A 21,144-nucleotide genomic window follows, 5' to 3' on the forward strand; every position below is an offset into this window, starting at 1 on the left:
TCCATTCCCTTTACCCAAACCACCAAGGAAGGTTCAGTCTATTAACTTGACTGATTGACAAATTACTAAGAAAAACCTATGCCCACTAAAGCATTAACTCACACTGTGCACCTGGATTTCATTACTAAGCAAAAAAAAAAAAAAAAAAAAGACTTTCTTGCTTAAAGGAATTTCAAACACTGAGCTGCAGGTGGGGACTGGGAAAGGAAGGGTTAAGAGTGATGATGAAACACTTCAGAGACAGAGGAAAGAGTCCAAACAGTGCTGTCCACTAGACACATGATGCGAGCTAGCAGCCACATGAAAAAAGTAAGAGGAACAGGTGAAATTAATTTTTTATTTAATGTAATATATCTAAGACGTGTCATTTGAATAGTAATCAAGAAATCAATATAAAAACAAGATGAGGGACATTCATCTAAATTTGGTGTGTATTTTATACATACAGCACGTCCCTCACTTCAGACTAGCCACGTGACAAGGGCCCCTCGGCCATAGGCAACCTGTGGCTCCTGACCGCACAGCACGGGGCCAAAGACTGGGTTTTTTTTTTTTTTTTTTTTAAAGATTTTATTTATTTATTCGACAGAGAGAGACAGCCAGCGAGAGAGGGAACACAAGCAGGGGGAGTGGGAGAGGAAGAAGCAGGCTCATAGCGGAAGAGCCTGATGTGGGACTCGATCCCGGAACGCCGGGATCACGCCCTGAGCTGAAGGCAGACGATTAACCGCTGTGCCACCCAGGCGCCCCCAAAGACTGGGTCTTGATTTGGGAAACGGGCTTGTGTTGGTGGGGGAAGCAGCACAGTGGAAGGCGTCACCATCTCAGGACCTTGTGTGCGTGTCTCATTGTGCGCACGCCACACTGCGCCCTCTCCCACACCTCGTGAGAGACGCGGGTTTTGAGAAGGGCCGCTTCTGAGGCGCGTGCATTTGCTGGGGTCCGTGCCCGCTCAGTCTCAGCCCCAGTCTCCAGCAGGCACCTTTCCTTAGAGTTTTCTTACCACTCCTCCTGATTCCCTAAAGACCTAAGTCAACCTTAATCTGACCCTCCGCCAAGGCTCCGCTGTACCCCTTAGAAGCACTGGTGACAGTCGCTTTCAAACTTTTGGGACCATGAGCCCAGTAAGAAAGACATTTTACACTGTGATGCAGCCCAGCCACAAATACACACACGCGCACGCACACGCTTCCGTTCTGCGGTATTCCGTGCTAACCCGTTCCATTAAAGGAACACACTGCATGCAGCTCCTGACTGGATTTCATGATCCACTCAGGAGTTACAGCCCGCAGTTTGCAAAACACTGCTTTATGGCACATCTGACATGGCTTCTAGCAGCTAATGACTTCTTATATAATAAACCTTTTCTCTGATAGGAGGGAATGTCACCTCAGCCTTTGACATAATTTCTAGCTTGGATCTGATCGTTCTGACAAAAAAGCTGCAATGCTTTTTTGGTTCTTAATAGAGGAATTAGTGTAGTACGGTTTGAAGTCTTCCATTTCTGACCATATATGGCGTACTATACAGTAACTTGTGCTCCGGGTCTATAAATATAATGCAAGAATGTTGCAGCTTGCAAAAGGGGCAGTAATAAAAACTTGCAATAATCCATGGGAAAACTTCCCTCCACCTCAAAGTCAGGACAGCTTTTGCTTCCCCTCAGCACTGGTCCATCTTACCCTGTAAATCCAAAGGGGCATGTCATTTATCCAGCATATACGTATACATATCTTCCAACCTTCCATCCTTCCGTTGGCTGCCAGCAACCAGCACAGGCACAGAACATTGCCATCGCTGGGCACCAACTTTTCAAAAATGTTCCCGCAGGCCGTGTCTCCCCTTCAGCACACCCCTCCCTCCGACAGATTCTCTTGCTGGGTTTTAACTCCCTGGTCCTGTACGTGCACCTTTACAGGCACAGGCTGCCTCACGGCAGACAGTGATACATAAATAACGATGACAGAAACAAATACAATGTCCCCTGAAACAGACAAGCTGCCTTCATCTCTGGGGCCTTAGCTTCTTTGGGAAATGAAAGATTTGGAAATGAAAGATTTGGAATTGGTAATCGCTGAACTCTCTTCTAGTTCAAAAACTCTTTGAAATAGTCTCTGAAGCTACGTAACATTTCATACTAAAACCAGTTAAAAGACCCCGGGAGCCGAAGACTTGGTCTTCTCTCCGTCTGTATTTCATTTCTACCACCTCTCAGGTGTCGCAAGAAATCTCCTGCACAGGCGATGATAACAGGATGCAGGACGATCAAGCCTCAGCGGGGAGAGAAGACTCATTCCGAGAGAGCAAGAACAGCAGATCTGCTGCACCTCGGCCAACTCGCCAGTCTCGCTGCCGTCCGTGATGGGACAGCCCACCCACCAGCCTCCCGTCGCTTACTTATCTCTGGAAATACGAGAATGATACATGGAGTCAAGAAGTGGGCTGTACACTGAAGAACAAGGATAAGAGCTGGCTTTTAGTGACACACATGAAAATTCACAGAAGGATTTGTATTGTGCCATTCGAGTAAACGCGGTGTTGAACAGTAACGAACACGGACAATCTGGCAGCGCCACAACAGCTCCGAGGCAGGCGCTGTCATTATCTCCACTTTTTTAGATGAAGAAACGGAGGCCAGGAGAGATTAATCTGCCCGAGACTGCACAGCTAGGAAGTGGCACAGCCAGGATCTGAGCTCACAGGATTAACCTACGTGGAGGTTAGCCTTCATCACTAACTGAACAATACATCTACTCCAAGTCCCCAGACTTCTTCACGTCTAGGGACTACTCATCTCACGCACCACGGTCTACCACAAAGTGGAAAACAACAATCTGTAACGAGCGATGGGCCACAGGAATTACGGTTTCAGTATTTCGGGCCTAAGAGACACATGGCAACACGATAAAACTCTGGTAGTTGAAAGGTCACTCCTTCTCCCTACTCTCTTTCTCAGCCTTTTTATTCTTTCTTTCTCCTTTATGTTCTGATGATCCATTGCTCTCCCCTTTTTCCTTTCAACACTAAGAATACAGATAGAAGGGGTGCCTGGGTGGCACAGTCATTAAGCGTCTGCCTTTGGCTCAGGGCGTGATCCCAGCATTCTGGGATCGAGCCCCACATCAGGCTCCTCCGCTAGGAGCCTGCTGCTTCTTCCTCTCCCGCTCCCCCTGCTTGTGTTCCCTCTCTCACTGGCTGTCTCATTGTACAGCACGCCCAACAGACCATCTCCACACTGGACTCTTGAATCAGCCAAGTCAGATGTCTGAGGACAGCTAGGGCCCTAACAGGCCATGTGATCTGGGTTTGGAAAAAATACCTAACCCCTTTGTACCAAAGCTCTCTGCCTGAAAGATGAGTGATCTGAACCCGATGAACTCCCACAGCCTTTCTGGTTCCAAAGCAGTATGCTTTTGCATTTTGAATACTTGTGTTTTAAAATGAAGACAAAACTCTGATCTGTTCTACTTAAAAAGTAATTTGGTCCTTTTATGTAACTTGTTTGTTTTTAGCTCTTCCTCTGAATGGTCCTTGATTGCTTTCTTCAGAAGCTGTAGGCTAGGGGCCCTCCACAGAAGGAAGGTCCACTACCCCTGCACAACACCGTTCAGAACATCATGATTTGATGTGGGTGAAATTGCTGGCAGGGTGTTTTTCATCTCGCCAAGGGCACGGCTGCTGAGGCTCCAGAGGTCGCAGGCACCACCAGATAAAGGCGGGTCACGGGCTCCAGCACTGGGCAGTCAGGGTCTGGCAGGGGTGAGGGGCCCCTCCTGACGTTGGACCCCTCACTCCCCGGGAAGCTTTCCGGTGGAGGCTGCTTCTGCAGGACAGGATGGCCTGTGGCGGGCGGTCACTCTCGCTCCCTCTCGCTCGTCCTGCTTGCTCGCTGGGCAGCCACGGAACCTCTCCAAACCTCCTTCTCCTCATTGTTTCAATGGAAACGGAAGACTTTTGTTGTTGTTGTTAATGCCCAATACATAGCAGGCACTCAGGAATTTTACTTCACTTCCCCTGTCCTTTCTTCCCTTAAAAACAACTTTGGTGTGAAAGCAATTCATAGAGGACCTGCTTATATCCCAAGAACAGGGAAAAGAGCCCTATTTCACTTTTATAATTTAAGTCGCATGTTGCTGTTAGATTGTTTTCATTAAAACAAACAAACAAAAAAACCCCCTGCCTTTTCAAAACTAAGGACTCTCCCATGTGAACACACACGGGTGTTTGTATTTATGTCCGGTCAGCATGTCAGGCGCCTGTGACCCCTTAGGACCCTGCCCCCCCCCCCCCCCCCCACCAGAGAAGCAGGCAGCTGAGGGGCTGTGGGACAGGCGGCCTGGAGGAGGCCCATTTCCTCACGCTGGAGCTGCAGGAACGGCTGACAAAGAAGAGAGTGACTAGTCAAAGAACAGAGTAATCAGTTGCTAGGAAAACAGCAGTGGGAGTGTGAAGTGTGAAGGAGAGAAAAATGACAGAAGAGCATTATCTTATTTTGTTGGAAATTACAGCAAGGTGTTCATGCTTCCACTGTTCTTTGAGAAGTTGTTTCTAAAGGAGGGAAGGGGAAAGCAGGGTTTCCAGTCCTCCAGTGGCATCCACGGCACCATTTCACACCTGCCCAGAAGCTGTGACTGGGGCTTTTCGGAAGGAACCTGTCGTGTGAAAGGCACAGAGTGTGCCTACCAGGCGCGGGGCTGCGCGCGGCACCCACCCCTCATCCCAGCCCCCCATTCTACGCCCAACCGGGGGCGGGTTCCTAACACCTCTCTGTCCCGTCACTGCCAGCTCCACTGGCTAGGAGAGCGGCAACGAGCGTCCCGGCAGCGGGGCTAGAGGATGAAGACAACACGCTCGTTCATTCGCGGGGTGCAGCGGGCGGCCTGTCTTGGCTCGCAGGACCACACGGTGAGCATCTATCCCAACTCAGTTCAGCGCCATCACGCTGGGAGCTTGAAACCGACCACAAAAGCAATACTGACAGCATGGGAATCAGCAAATGCTACAAATCAAGGCTCTGTTCTTCAGCAGAAAGCCAACGTACCGGCAGGCCCCTGCTTGTGCTGGCGTGTAAAATAGGATTTGTGCCCCAAGCCTACAAAGGAATAGTGAAGAGCTCGGATTCGCAAGTGAGACCTAAATTTGCCAGATGAGCTTGGAAAGTTACTAACCTGAGTCTTGGTTTCCTTTACATAGGAATAATACTAACACCGTTACCTCATAAGGTTGTTATAAGGATTAAAAGCACTAATCCACGTAAAAGTGTTTTTTCCAACCCGGCAAATTAAATCCTCAGCATATGCTGGTTGTTTTTACCAACACACCACAGAAGACGTATCTGGCTTAGTATACTGCCGTGGATAAGCCACCTCCTACCACAGACCTATCGATCCGGAGTCGGGCCTTCTGACCCCGGCACAATTCAACGTCAGGAATGTTGCCCAGCCACTCATCACATATTCACACTCACGTGCTCCTATTCCCATCCTCCTCCACCCCATACAAACTGGGGAGGAGCCTAGAAGCCAGGGGAAAGGTCTCTGAGCAGACAAGATGGCGCCACGCCATCTATGGACTCATGGTCAGACCACTAGTCCTTAGACCAGTGTCGTTAATTCCGTACTGTAATTAAGGTCGACAAGTTACAAAGCTTGGTTATCTGCTCCGGTTTATAGCTGCCTATTGAGAAACAATCAAGCAGACAATGTGAAGGCGAGACCAAGGAACAGAAGACAGAAGGACCAGAGAAGGAGCACAGAGCAGCTGGAGAGTGTTGTAAGGACCTAAGCACCTCACCTCCAGAGTCATTCCTGACTCCCAGTTCAGCAAATGTTTAACACTAATGACGATGTGCTTGAGGAAACCCAAAAACACCTGGCTAACTAAGGCGGGGCAGTGTGTAAGGCAATTTCAGAATATCCCCCATACCCCCAAAATAGCTGAAATAAAAAGTTCTGGATACATATTTTGGTTTCCAGAAAAATCCAGTCATCCAAAAGGGAGCCGTTCTTGAAACTATTAGACAGAGGGAGTTCACCATATTCTGAAAGAGGCACCTAGTCTCTGGGCCGTCTGGGCAGTAAGCAGCATCCAGAAACACCACCTTGAGCGCCTGACTGGTCTGCAACATTTGGTCTGAAGAGCTGAAGCACATGTAGGTAGGTTGTCGCTGTGCTCACTTTTTAAAGGACACAAATAACCCATTATAACGGTTTACACATTATACCATCCACTGTTCAAGAATCCATGACAGCCCAGGTGCAGGACAGGTCATGTTTTGAGGGAAAAAAACAGGCTAAATAAGGATGTTTTGGCTTTAGAAGGCCTAAGAATTAATTGCCAAAGCTTAAGAGAAACTCTTAGACAATAATGGGCTGAAAGCGAATTAACAGATTGCAAAAAACTAGTAAAAATAGCACGGACATGCCCAAAGGAGAAAAGAAACAGTTGATTAAATTTGTTCCATCAAGAAACCTCCCCAGAGACCAAGAAATTAAATTTTCAAGCGTGCTGCTGGCTTGGCAGGAGCTAGGAGGGACAGGGAGCTCCCGGGCTTCCCTCTGCGAAAGGGCTGGGGACCCAACTGCCAAAGCAGCACGCGCAGGACCAGCTCAGTTGAAGCCAATTCCCGACACACACACAGATGCAGTTAAGAGAACGCCTGCTAAGTCACGTCCAGCGCTCCAGAATGAGGGAGCAGGGGTCAAAAGGGCACTCTGAATTCTGACAGAATGATGAGTAAGAGTGTCGGTAAGCCTGACAGTGTGTGTTGCTGTGTCTTCGAATATTACACACTGCATGTTTCTTAGTTACCGCACAGGATTATTTAAGATGGGTATCCCCAGACTTCTCTGTCTGTACTGGCAAGCTTATAAGTCCACAGATGTAAATCCTGGGAAGAATCCAAGTCAGTCACTCTTTCCAGCTGCTCTTGCCACAGACCAGGGAGCCACGTCCCGAGTCAGACTTTCCACGGATGGCACTTCCAGCACCGCGTGTAACCCGACACACTGCCCAGCACCCGACTCCCCCACCCAGCAGGAGATGTGCTTAACGGCACACAAACCCGGCCTTGGCTTCCCAGGGCCCCAGCTGCCAACTCAGCCCTACCTCCGTGGGGTGCAGTCCTCGTGCGGGGGGATGATGACGACCTTCACCGTGACGGATGTTCTCAGGAGATCGATCATCTGCTCATGGCTCAGGGTGGCCACGGCCACCTTGCAGATCTCCACCAGCCGGCTGCCCTGCCTCAGCCCTGCCTGCCAGGCATAGCCGTACGGTTCCACATCCGCCACGATGCCCTCGTAGTTGACGTGGAAGCCGAGCTGTCCTAGCCCATTCCTTCGCAGAGTCATCTCCACCGATTCACAACCTTTGGACACAAACTGGACAAGGAAACAAAAGAAATCACGGTTGAACGCCACAGGGTGTTAAGTGGTAGACAGGGCACTGGGAAAACACCGCAAGCAGGGCGACTGCTGAATGCCCCGCTGCCGGCTGAAGAGCATCTGGTTACTTCCCCTTCACTACCCTCCATTCATTAGGCCAAAAAGAACATACTTGTTGTGTCCAAAGAACTCAATGGCTTCCCTGAGCTTACAAGGAAACCTCTAACAGAGACCTACAGGGAGCTGGCAGCCAAGAGACCGTATTCCGCTACTCGCTTCGCCCTTAAAAAATTCAAGGGAGCAGATGCTTGAACAATTCTTCTCAACAACTAAAGCAGCCTGGCTGGGCCACCTCGCCAGCCACCAAGGCAGTGGCATTAGGTCACACGCACGTGGTTTCCAGCACAAACCACGGCAAACGTGTCTTCTCCCACTTGTTCTACTTTTCCTTCTGAAAAACGATGGAAAACAAGTGTCACGTAAACTCCAGGTCGCTTCCTATCATCCAGGGAGTTTTCAGAGGAGCTGATAAAATAGCACCAACTTCAGTAACTTACTTCTAGTCTGCACTGAGGGCGTCAGGAAAGGGAAATTGAACGTGGGGAAGTGGAAGGAAAATACTCACCTGCAACCTTTTGACAATCTCCTTGATGTCCTCATTACTAATTAAACTCTCCACCGAGACGCATTCTCCTCGCTCGTAGAAGATTTTGAGGCTGGTGTCAGTTGAGGTCCACCCTATCACATCTCTGCAGGAGCAGTTGAAAACCACACTCTTGGTTTCCTGCTCGATGAGCACGATGAACTCGTTGGAGACCCCCAACAGGCAGTCGATTTCCATGGCCTTGTTGTAGTCTTTGGCCCGGACAGCCCACACAATGGCCCCCATGCTACTGAGCTCGGCTCCTGGGTATGGCTTAGACTTCTCCTTCTTCTTGGAGGCCAGAGAGATGAATGGGAACTTGCCGGACGGGTCGATAGGGGTGTTGGTGACATTCTTTTCTGCCAGATCTTTCAGGTACTCCTGGCGGGTCCGGGTTGCCATGGCCCGAAACTTTTCTGATTTGTGAGCAGCGTTCTCTGCATTAATCACTTTGGCCAAAAGGAAGTCCCTGAACACATTTGACTTAGGGAAAGTGACCCCTTTGGGGATGGGAGGTCCAAAGGAAGGCACGTCTCTGGACCTGGTGACGGCCACACTAAGAGACAAGAGCAAAGGTGAAAAGAGAGGAGCATCAGGACTTCTCAGTCTCACAGCACGAGAATAAAATATGCATTCTCAAAGAAAAAGACATCCCTCAGGAGGAAGAGAACTATCACTGTCCCATAAAAATAACAGACGTTTCTATTTAACACGAACACAACTTTTCATTCAACCATATTTAGGATTTACAGAACACAAAATTTTTTCTAGTCCAAAAAACCCCAAAAAGCTTAAAGTAAAAACTTTCCTTACATTAATGGATAGTAAACCAACCATAACTCCATGGGGAAAAAAGTCTAATATTCTACCTTTAAATACCTACTGATTATTTCCAAGCAGGGGTTACTATAATCAGCATAACCTTTTAGAACAAGCACAGATTTTGCAAGGACACAAATGTGGTCTTCATTTTAGATATGATGCTTATGTGCAGACAGCTTATAATGAAAACACTCAACGATGCAAGACATAAAAGCAATGGATTAAATTTTTTAAAAAACTAAACAAATATTATTTGCTGGCCTATGCAACCAGATCAAAATCATAATTTTAAAAGGAAAACCGAAATTTCAATATTAAAATGATTATGATTTTTATAGTAATAGCAATAGTGCTTTAAAATAACTGAGCTATTCTTTGGTCCACATTCTCTACATTTGGTATTTGATTCTGACAATGTATTTGTGAGGAAATATTTTCCTTTTCCTAGTCCTTCAAGCAACATTGATTTGAGAAAGCCTGCCCCAGTCACTTCTTCTGCATAATATTGTTAAAACTGGGACTAAGATAAGGACCATACAAGCATCTGTAATAACCTGTTATTTTTAATCTCGAAAAGGAAAAAAAAAAAAAATCAAGTTTTTCCTAAAACAGTAACAACAAAAGTTAAATGGAAACAGAAAGGTTGTGTGTCTTCTATCTTGTTCTAAGACCTCATTCTAGGATCCTTAGTGAAGTTTGAGAGGGCTGGAATGATGATTCTAACAGATCGAATGTCCCTCTTCTCAAATTATCTAATTATTTAAAAGTGAGTCCATTATGCAATTGTACTAAGTATTAGGGAAGCAATATAAAATATTTTTCTGAATTTCCAGAATGGAAAAGTCATAATCAGAGAGTGCATATCTTTCAAAATAAATTGAAGAGCTCTATTTCATTATTATTTTTTTGTTCTGTTTTAAGAAGGGTTTAAGATATTTAACTTTGCTTTTCAAAAAAGGATTATTTCTCATGAAAATAGGATAAATAAATAAAAATTGGGAAACCCAGGACAGAAGTTACCTATTTTGTCTGAAGATGCCATGGAATGGCCAATTTGTTGGTTTTCACAAATTTATTTAAAAAAAAAAAAGACTAGTATCTAGTTAGCTTCATGAGGAGGAAAGGTGGCAAGCAACACTCCATTTTCTAACTGAAGATGAGAATTCACAAAACCTCCATATGCATTACAGCCTAATTATACCAGTATTAGAAAGGCAATTTTTCTTGTCTATTGTGAGCTGTCTGGCTTGAATGCTGACAGCTGTATAATTTTAATTTGATCATTTTTTTTAAAAGTCAAGCAAAAGATGCGAAAATCCAGATATGTTAGCTTTTCTAAAGAGGAATCCTGTAAGGATCCAGAAACACTCATTTTTAAATTGGCAATTCCTTCTCTTGCTAATTTCACTTCAAATTGTTATTCTTTCTCAAGAAGCAGCTGCGGTTTTCTTTTAAATAAGGAGAGGAAAATGCTTACCAGGGGGTGCCAATATGAGCACCATCTATCCACTTGCCCCTTAAACTCACTGGCTTTTTACAGATCTATTTATTCACTGTTAGAACTTTAGACAAACATATGCTGAAAACCCAACGATAATTAGAAGCCTCTAGAATGAACTATGAGGGAAAGAACTGAATCCTCAACATATAATTATCAATGATTCATCATGGTAGGGAGGTAAATGATACAGATGCTAAAATCAGTTTTGCATCATTAGAAATAGAACCTTTGCCGAAGATGAGAAGGATGATGCTCTGGGATGCTTTTTTCAAACAAAAGGTCTTGTTTTGGGTTAATCTAACTTCAAGGTTTTCTACAAGGTTAAAAGCTCATTAATTTAGACGCCACAGATTCTGAACTCCTGATAATAACGCCTGCTTTAAGCTCAGAAGAAAGAATATTTTTGCCTTATAAGAAGCCTTTCTAGAACTTCAGGTTGCTCTATATAGACCCTTTAAGACGTATTAATCATGAATGGTCCCTGCTGTTTTTAAAAGCAGAGTCCAAAGGGCTTCTGTTTGAACACACTTGTGTTAGCCTCATAGGCACTACTGCAGCTCCTGAGAAATTACACATTCTTTACCGTCCTCGCCGCGCCTTATGTACTCGGCAGTGCTGAGGACTGGACGTTCTACTCAGGAGAGTAACCCAGCAGACAGAAACTCGGAGTCTCGGCAATTACGGAAAGTTAGCACCAGAAGAGAACACGGAGAATTCAGCGTTCCTCAAACTCCTGCCAAGAAAATCTTGAGTTTCATCTTAAAAGTCATCTTGACTTTGCATTCTACTGAGGAATAGCTGTGTTCATTTTAACACAAAAACATGTTCCATCCTCCAAACCTTGGGAGTACGACTTAAGGACCAGGCAAGTGTCCTGTTTTACTGACATTTGGCACAGCCCTGAACAACCTCCCTTTGAACGGCTGGTACGAATGCTCCACTTCTCCAGGACGGACTCTGAGAAGTAAAGGGTTTGCACAGAGCCTGTTACAGAGAGCCAGGACTGGAATGCGAGCTTCTGGATGGCCAGCAGCACGCTCTACGATAAGACCACACTATTCCTTGAGAAGGAACATTTTTAAACCTCCCACTCTTGAGGTGCTTGCAAAAGGCACCATCCACAGGTGTCACACAGCTGAAGAGACCACCATTAGCCTGGGCTTTGTAGCATTTGCTGCCATCAACCACCTTGGATACAGTAGCGGATCTTGACACCCAAAGCCAATTTCAAATTGATAACATGGGAAATGTTCCAGAGACATCCAAACAGAAGTCTCAATGGAAAAACGTGAGAAGACAACGATGCTTGAGTTTCTGAAGCACGTGGAAATGGCAATAAGCAATTCCAACCCCCAATTTAGAAGGAAGGGGACTCGGCCTCAGAATGGTAGAGGGAGGTTTCCCCTTCTTGGGGGCTGGATCACACTGCCAGCTTGGGGAGCTCTCTCAGAAAGCAGACCTGGGCAAAGGACAGGCAAGATGAGTGGCAGAACAAACATGTGCCCATCACTCTCTCCCCGGGCCGGGGGGGGGGGGGCTGGGCTCTTGACTTCTACGAGGACTCATTCACCGATGCTCACTGAGCACCTACTGTGTGTCAGGCACTGTGCCTGTGCTGAGGATCAAGGGTGAGCTGTCAGAGGCTCGTCCCTCCAGAAGCTCCAGGTCTGGCAGGGCTACGCGCAGAGGTCTGAGTGCTCTTGCGGGAGGCGCGGGGTGCTACTGGAAACACAGGAAAGGCAATTTACCTAGTCCTGGGAGGTCAGGGGAGCCCCCCCAGAGAAAAGAAAAGCAGGAATTCATCAGCTGAAGGAGGGGTAGGGGTGCGTAAGAAAAGGCCTTCCTGCCCAGAGAGCAGCATGTGCGGAGAAGAGGGGTGGAGCGCGGTGTGTTCTGGGAGCTGTAAGTAGCGCCACAGGGGTAGGGGTGCGGAGGAGACTCGGCAGCGGCCCCAGGGGAGGCTGACAGCGGAAAGGCCAGGCCTGAAGGACCTCGGCAGGAGGCTGTACGCGAGGGAGTCTGAACTTCGCCCAAACGGTTTTAAAAAGCACCAAGAGTCACATGTTCTGATTTTTGTCTTAGAAAGGTCAGCTACACTGGACAATAGGAATGCTGATTAGGCTTAGAATAGACTTTCTGAAAAAAAGGTCTATCATTTGACCCACTTTGATTTTTTTCTTCCTAGCTGCAGCCTGCATATTTATTTTTATTCAAGAAAAGAAGGGCGTGCACATTTAATATGCACACACCACACTCCCTGCCTACACTACTTTACTTATGGGAGTTTAAGTAGATGTCAAGCAACCCTCCACTGCACAGAAAGGGAAATTTAAGATCTGAGAGGTTTCACAATCTGGTCTGATTCCAAGTGCTTTTTGTAATATATCATACTACCTCCTTTCAACATTTATTATATTTTAACCTCTGAATATGGAAGTCTTTCTGAGAGGGGAAACATACATTTCTACCTTTCTGAACGTAGTTACTGACCACAATTTAACAATTGCTTTGAAGACTCAGGTCATTATTATAACCACCTATTACTATAGTTTTAAAATTAATAATAATTCTTTAATTTCATCAAATAGTGAGTCAATGTTCCAATTTTCAGTTGAAGATGTCCTAAAACTTTAAAAATCTTTTTATCTAAAATGGATCCAATTAAGACCCACACATTTTAATTAATTCTATCTTAAATTTTTTGTATTCTGTTCATTCCTCTCTACTTCTCTCACTTTCTCTTTTATTTCTTACATTTATGTGTTGAGGAAATTGGGCTGTTTCTCACAAGAGTTGCATGGTGTCTGAATTTTGCCCAATACGGGCATGTTCTTCTGTCTTTTGTATTTTCTGTACATTGGTTTCTCCAGAAGTTTGATCAGATTCAGGTTCAATGTGTGGGGGGGTGAGTAGGGAATAAGACTAATTCATAAGTGGGGTTGTGTCCTTCCATTATGAGACAGGTGTATCTCTTTTTGTGGCATCTGCAACCTCTGAGGATCCCTGCCTTGATCTCCTAATTCACTGGGTGCCAAAAAATGTTGGAAAATATTTCACACTGAGTTTTTACAAATGAGGCCCTGAGGGGGTGAATGAAGTCTATTTGGTCCTTTGCTCCCAAACCAAATGACCCCAGACTGCTTTGCTTATTGGCTTTGAATCACTGATATGAATAGTTTTTCCGCATCTCTCTTATTAGTAATCTCTTATTGATGTTTTCAGCACATCCTTGCCACTGAACAGTTCCCCATCTTTTTGATTTGTTGCTTCTAATATGCTCTATCAGCCGGGACCAGACAATGAAGCTCAGTGTAACGATACCAAACAAAATAGAGAGACCAGAGGGCTCTCTTAACAGGTATGGGCACAGTACAGACTTAGTGATTCATTTCTGAGTTCCTGCCTATGTCTACTGTTCAATGCTAACTGGCCTGAGAATTAGTTTGAAATAGCTTTTCCTTCTATCAACTTTTCAGTCCCTAGGGAGAGAACACCCATTATTTCAGGACCTCTTCTCCATATCCACCACAGGGATTTTTCTCTTTTTGTTTACCTGTCGCATCCCAGAGCCTATAAAAGTGCCTAGCACATACATGATAAGGGCTGTAAAGAACTGACCAAAAAAAAAAAAAAAAAAAAAAAAAAAAAAAAAATCAATGAACGACAGCAGGAAGCTCCAAATTTGCCTTTTTGTATACAAATTATCATGCATGGTGACACTGGGTGAATTTCCCTAAAATTCTATTTATACTGTGCTACGAGACAGCCTAGCATGCCAAGGGCCTCCACTGCGCAGTAACCCCATCTACAATAGCAGCCTTCTTATTGTATCTTCCACCCTCCTTCCTGTGTCTACACTTCTGTATATAATGCTGGCCACTCCTAGAATTATTTCTCTTTTTCCCACTGAATTTCATCCATCTGTGCTTTAAAAGACATGCCAAATCCCATTTTTCTCAGTTAAATGTTCCTTGTAACTTCAGCCTGGACTGACCCCACACTTTCCTACCCGATTAGAGCAAGAAGCTCCTTTGAGAAAACAACTTTTGCACTTTCCTCATTACAGGTACCAAGTAGATGTCAATAAATAAATGTGAATGTTCACCGGGCAGAAAGTTCGGAACAAGAGATTTTTCAATGATAAAAAGCACCTGAATCACTCTAACTATATTACTCAGGGATAGAGTTAAATTAGATTTAAATCTAATTTAGTATAAATCAACTCAGCTCTAAACTTTTCTACCAAAGTACCTCTAATAAAGGAGGCCCATAAATTCATATTCCTAAGTAGTTTGGGGAGTGGCTGGTGTTTGAGAAAAACTCACGGGTACAGAAATTCTTTGGAAGACCACATTTTATCTTAAAATTGATACAAATTTTCTATTCTGCTTCCTAATACATTTCTTCTTGCAAAAGATTATTTAACTTAGAGAAAGAGAGTATGCAATATGCACTCGCATCAGGGAGGGGCAGAGGGAGAGAGAGAATCCTAAAGCAGACTCCCCACTGAGTGTGGACCCCCAACAAGGGGCTCTATCCCAGGACCCTCAGAGCATGACCTGAGCTGAAATCAAGAGTCAGCGCTTAACCGACTGAGCCAGCCAGGCGCCCCATTAATACGTTTATTTTCATGAGAACACGGAACCCTTCACAAAATTCTTCCTAAGCATTAACTACAAGAAAGTTGCCCAGTCCTTTCTGGGACTTTAAAACATCTGACATCACCACACACCCCAGGAAACACGCCTACCTTGAGGTGTGAGAGGGGCTCAGAACAATGACTACACCTAAAGTTTACGACAGGAAAAGATCGCTACTTTAGTTTCCTGTGATTTCTTTTAGTGATGTTCCAAATTGTATGTTCTCTTGGATTTACAAAAGGCCCTAATTCACAGTTTATAAAGCAGTGTGCTGGGTCTTCAAACAAGCTTGGCAACTAGGAAATGCCAGGCTAGCTCATGTGGCATGAGCTGAGGTGTTCGGTGTCCTCCCACAAAGGGTCTGGCATCACATCGCATGGTGGGGTTGAGAAGACGGGCTCTCCAGGTAACAGATTAAAAATAAGAGAGCCAGCAAAAAAGCACAATTTTCAGGGTGGGGGTGGGGGTGGGGTATAAAAGAATCTGATAGACATCACCTCCTCATCTAGCAAAGTGCTGACGAAGCCGAGACACTTCCTCCTGACCAGTCTGTTTAGACCTGCACTGGCCACGTGCAGGCTACTGAGCACTCAAAATGTGACCACCGCGACCAAGGAGTATTAAATTACATTATATTTTTTAAAGTGACACTCAACGCAGTTATTGGAAAGCTTTGAAAAAGCATGTTTGGAACAATCTGAGTATATGAATCTACTTTTCCAGTTACAAATTTTATAAAATCTAAACACAGATTACTTCCAAAGAAAATCAAGCATTCTAATTAAGATGAGCTGTAAGTCTAAAAGAGACTCCAGATTTCAGAGTCGTAGTCCAAAAATAAGTAAACAGGTCAATAATTTTTAAAGCTTAAAAATCACCTGTTGAAATAATAATATTTGGAAATAGCAGGTAAATAAAATGTATTATTGGGTAAAAAACATATTGCTAAAATTAATTTTACCCATTCTTGTTACTTTAAAAATATGGCCATTAAAAAATAAAATTAACATATGGCTTGCATTACATTTCTACCGAACAGCACTTTATTTAGACAATGGCTTTTAAAGAAGAATCTCTCTCTAAAATAAACGGCATAGCTTTCCACTCCCAAACTTCGTAGTGACCAATCAAAATGGGATTAACTTTTTATCAAAGTTGTAGGAAATCCCTTGCATGAATCTAGTCCAGAGCATGTTTCAACTGCTTGGGGGTATTTTCTAAATGCGAAGAGCTCTCCCGGTCGGTCAAACGTTCTGCACTTAGTCTGTCATTCCACACCTCAATCAAGCAGCTTTCAGAGATCATATTCCTGGCAAGAGCCTGCAGATCTAGGTCTCTTTTGTTGGAGTTTCCACCCCCTAGCCTAGAGTTCTAGAACAGCTTGTGTGTCAGCAGCGAGGGCAGCGAAGACCCCGGCTCGAGAATCAGACTGAGTGCATTACAATCTGAACTGCCTGGTACCAGCTGACTGCGGCCAAGTTACCTATTTCCATTGCTCACACTGCCTCATGTGAAAATGGGGATTTTTAAAACAGTACCTAATGCAGGGGTTTTAAAAATTAAATGAGGTAACCCACGTACAGCGCCTAGGACAGTGCTGGGCTTATCACCAGAGGCCAACATACAGTTACTGTGGGATGAGTGCAGGGGAGGCCAACATACAGTTACTGTGGGATGAGTGCAGGGAAGGTGGTGGCTCGCAGGAGCCCACAGCAACCTGTATTTGTTTTGTTCCCTGAGTTTGCCTGCTCGGCTCCTGTAATTAACCCGCAGTGACACCCAGAATTAGACAGTTGTGGATCTCACAACAAGCCAATTATCGGTCTGTGCTGGCCAGTTTCTGGGTAGGTGGCCGTATTAATTCAAAAACAAATATGCAAAATTAACAAAGCTTAATCTTCCAAATTTTAGGGACGGAAAGACCTATTTTAAAAGGACAGATTCATATTAGAAACATCTTGTTAATGCCAGCATAGCCTTACACGTCTTCTTGGTACGATGCCCACGTCAACCCAGCAATGCAGGTTCTTATCCTTGTCAACACTCAAAGACCTCTTGCAGACAGACGCCTGAATTCTGATACTCATGAGATCAGGTCAACAAGGAGCACAGACACAATTCCACCACAGGCTCACAAAGCACAGAAATGCCTCCAAGACTGCAGTCAGAAATGTTAGCGTGAATCAAATCAGTCCTAAGCAAGGGTTTGCGCTTTTTAAATAGTAATAATTAAAACAAAACTTTTCTACTTATTACGATCATTCTTTTCTGCTCTTGCCATACCAAAAGCAAAGTATAATTAGCAGGATGAGTAATTAGTTGGTGACCAGATGGTATGGATGAAGGACACCCCCTAAGGAGGAGGTGCAAATGGAAACAGCAGGTGTCTAACCAACGTGTCTGGGCAATGTCAACGCCGTTAGGTGACGTCGTTGTGTGAATTCGGCCATCTACACGCACAGTTTAAGGGCAAAAATAAATAGCAGCAGACTTCCCACTGCCACTTCAGAAAGCGGAGCTGGATGGGGCCCTCTGGGTGACCGCCAGCCAACACCCGTGCGGCCACAGCTGTAGCGCCGGTACCTGTAACAGACCCCGTCGGTGCAGGGGTTGTGGACCCTCACGATGACGAAAACGTGCTGGAAGTGGGATCGGATGTTTTTGGGGCTGAATGGCTGTGCTCCCGGCTCTTGGAAAACAATTGTTACAATATCATTTCCAATATGCCGCTTCCGTAGGAGCTAAAAGAAAAAAAAAGCAAACAACACAAATGACAACACTGTGTTTTCCCCCCAATTCCCTGAGGAACTGTATTTAAAACATTTATTATTCATCAGGACACATTAAGGTAGGTAAACCTACACAGTTGCTGTCAATATTTTAGCCTGTCTTATTCCCTCCCAGGCAGAATACAGAAATGAATATTCCGAAATTTGCATAAAATAGCCCATCAGGAGCAAACCAATATCTGGCACATTATGCCAAGTTCCAGCCTCTCCAAATTCTGTTTCCATAACAACAGTTTTGTTCCATTTTCACATAAGAAAGAAATTTGCCATAGGGAAGATGTTTTAGAGAAGAGAATGGCTGAAGTAATTACAATGCAATTTATGTTCTGGTTTAATTCACTTCATTTAAAGATATGTGGGTAAGGTGTTTCCGTAGATGCTTTTTCTGTCACCAGCTGGGAATGCAGAAATTACTAATATTCCTAAAGCAGGTTAAATTTCAAGTTTAAACAGCTTTTTTAATTACAGGGAAAGCTGCTTAAGACCACCTCCTGTTTCACATTAAATGGAAAGGTGGCTTTCAAATTCAGGCACCCTAAGACAGGCTAGGTCAGAGGCTCGCTCTCCAAGAGGGGTTTATTAAGATAGTTTAATTCAGTAGCGTGAAAAAAAAGTTGAACAAAATTTGAATTTCTCACATTATACAGAGGCTCTTACAAGGAGAAAAAGAACAAAATATACCATTTACATCAACTGTTAGGTATAAGCTTGCATTTATAAAAGTTTTTTTTGTTTTTGTTTTTTTTTCCTCCAGTGACTTTAACTTACACAAATTACATATCAGTAAAATCAATAATCTAGTATTGGCTGCCAGCTGGGAGAAACAATAGCCTTTTAGATTAGGGTTGAGAATTGGGAGTTAGAATGTTCCAGAAATGTACTTTTAACCTTAGGAATTTCAAAGCATCCCAAATTATCTTCTAATGAGGCCATTTACTTTCATTTCTAAACATGATATATTATTGGATGTTACAGAAATAAAGGCTGGTCTATACTGATTGCTATACAGAATATACCCATTATTAAACATCATTAATCTACTCAGGATCTTGGACACATCAAAAATATATACAATTTGTCTATGTATTAGGTCATTCCTGCACAGATGATGTCATTGTCTTTTTGATGCAATGTGATTCTTTCTTCTTGCTTGATATGTAACACTAATGTCTTAGTAAAGGACCCAAATAGAAATAAATCCATCTGTCCATCTCACATTATATATAATGAAAGACAGTATTTATAAACAAATTCCTGCCACAGGATTTTAAAAGCTATGTTCTGTTTTTTTTTTTTTTTCCCCAAGCATAGAGTGATCTACATAGAAGAAATAAATTCTCTAGCTAGAGAATTAAAATTTCTTAAGATGCAGCGGTACCAATTATTCTTTCATTCTGATTTAGGACCATAACACTTTTGCCTTGCTTGGACCTCCAAATTCAATAATCTAAGGTAACTGTCCATTTAAATCCCAACTCATGCTGCTCAACACACTTCAACTCATTTAGCAGAAATAAACAATTAATTTAATCTTAACTAAATTTTTTATCTTTCCATACACCTTCCTTTCTCTGCTGAGTCATCAGGTAGAAGGAATAATCCTTTAAAGATCACTTGTGAATGTCCTGAAATTTTTTGTCTACTTACTGGTCAGAAAAAGAAAAACATTTTTTTTTTACCATGATGTTTTCCTCTCTGGGTAATCCAGAACTTGGAATTTGCATAAAAAAACTGTCAACAAATTCCAGATCACAGAATTTATCCTAAATAGATTTCAGATTTGTAGCTGATTTCCTGCTTTGCTCCCTATCTTTGATTCCTTTAGTAATTTTAAGAGGCAAAATTTCATTACCTCGATTTGTGATTTAATCGAACCTGCAGTGATGAAGTGTTCGATTAGATCCGTGTTCGGTTAAATTCTGGGAAAGAGGATGTGATGCATTCTGCAGCTGGCCTGTGTTCTGTCAGTACACCAGTTAACAGTAACAAAATCTAGATCCACTTTAAGGTCAGAAGTAATCCTGGATCGCTTGTGTTTGTAACTGTATTGAAAGGAGACGCTGTTTGCTCTCTGGCTCTTTGAAATGTCAGTGTGGTATCATTTATTTTGACATATTTTTAAAAAACAGCAACGACCACATACCTTCTAGAACAATACTGCCAGGTTCCATTTTGCTCTGTGACAACCTACCGCTCCTAGGTTCCTTCATCTACTATGTCAATGACCACATTTTAGTAACAGGCACTGTGCTTTTAGATCTTCTTTAAAAGAAACTGTGTACGATGTACACAAAGACAATCGTTTTTTTATGTTCTTTGCTGTCTCCTGACAAATGTTAAGAAAAAAACTTTTTCTGAGATCCCATTGACATTTATTTTGGTTTTTCTCCCGGTTAGTGTACCAAACCTCCTTTGAAATCTGAAATGACACATCAGTACTCTCCTGCTTTGTACCCTGGCCTCTTGAGATGGAATTTCACCCACTCATACATGTTCTCTGCAACCCTGCAGGGTCACCTAATCACCATGATTTCAACTTGTTCTCTTCAGATTCCATGAAAACCTCAATCCCCGTGGGTGAAAAGCAAATGATTAATTCACAAAGCCATCCAGCTGGCTGTTAACCTAGAATTTGTGTCTCTTCATTTGTTTTCAGCTCATTTGCTATTCGTTATTTCCGCAAAGTACAAAGCTTCCTGCTGCGGTGACAGGTGCAACATTAAATTCTGCTTTAAGATTTTACAAACTTGCCACTTAGGCTTCTGGAGGAAATGAACAAGGGCGAAGAAACAGACAACACCAGGATCTCTTACCTGTTGTTTGTTGTTAGGTGTGTATGGCAGCATGGTGGAAACATGGAACATAATTTCATAGTCTTTGTATGTTGTGTACAGAGAATGGGTTCCAGTGGAGTCAGCTACAGAAAAAAATATATATATAACAATGAGATGACGGTAAGAATAGGAAAAACAGTTCGCTTATGGAAAACATCTCAAAAAAAAAAAAAAAAAGGAAATGGTTTAGAATGAAAAGATGTTAGAATAAGATCTAGCATTGGTGTTTGTTTTTTAAAAAAGATTTTATTTATTTGTCAGAGAGGGAGAGAGAGAGAGAGAGAGAGAGCATGAGAGAGAGCACAAGCAGGGGGAGCAGCAGAGGGAGAGGGAGAAGCAGGCTCTCCACTGAGCAGGGAGCCCGATGCGGGGCTGGATCCCAGAACCTTGGGATCATGACCTAAGCTGAAGGCAGCTGCTTAACCGACTGAGCCACCCAAGTGCCCCGAGCACTGGTGTTCTACCCATTTTTTGTATCTGATTCTCTTTGGTAGTCTAGTGAAGCCTATGGATCCCTTGTCAGAATAATA

General features: G+C 43.7%; 1 protein-coding gene across 16 annotated transcripts in view; it reads right to left on the minus strand.

Moving 5' to 3' along the window:
- Positions 1-21,144, minus strand: part of SIPA1L1 (signal induced proliferation associated 1 like 1) — a 446,735-nt gene that overhangs the window by 63,067 nt on the left and 362,524 nt on the right. For all 16 annotated transcript variants that reach the window (XM_057318467.1, XM_044391372.3, XM_048219779.2 and 13 more), the window contains 4 exons: positions 20,594-20,697; positions 17,575-17,732; positions 8,011-8,584; positions 7,108-7,382 (listed from right to left, as the gene is read on the minus strand). In XM_057318467.1, the coding sequence (XP_057174450.1) occupies positions 7,108-7,382; positions 8,011-8,584; positions 17,575-17,732; positions 20,594-20,697 (1,111 nt within the window). The remainder of the gene's footprint in view (positions 1-7,107; positions 7,383-8,010; positions 8,585-17,574; positions 17,733-20,593; positions 20,698-21,144) is intronic.

Source organism: Ursus arctos, unplaced genomic scaffold (genome assembly GCF_023065955.2).
Source record: "Ursus arctos isolate Adak ecotype North America unplaced genomic scaffold, UrsArc2.0 scaffold_25, whole genome shotgun sequence".
Taxonomy (NCBI): Eukaryota; Metazoa; Chordata; class Mammalia; order Carnivora; family Ursidae; genus Ursus; species Ursus arctos.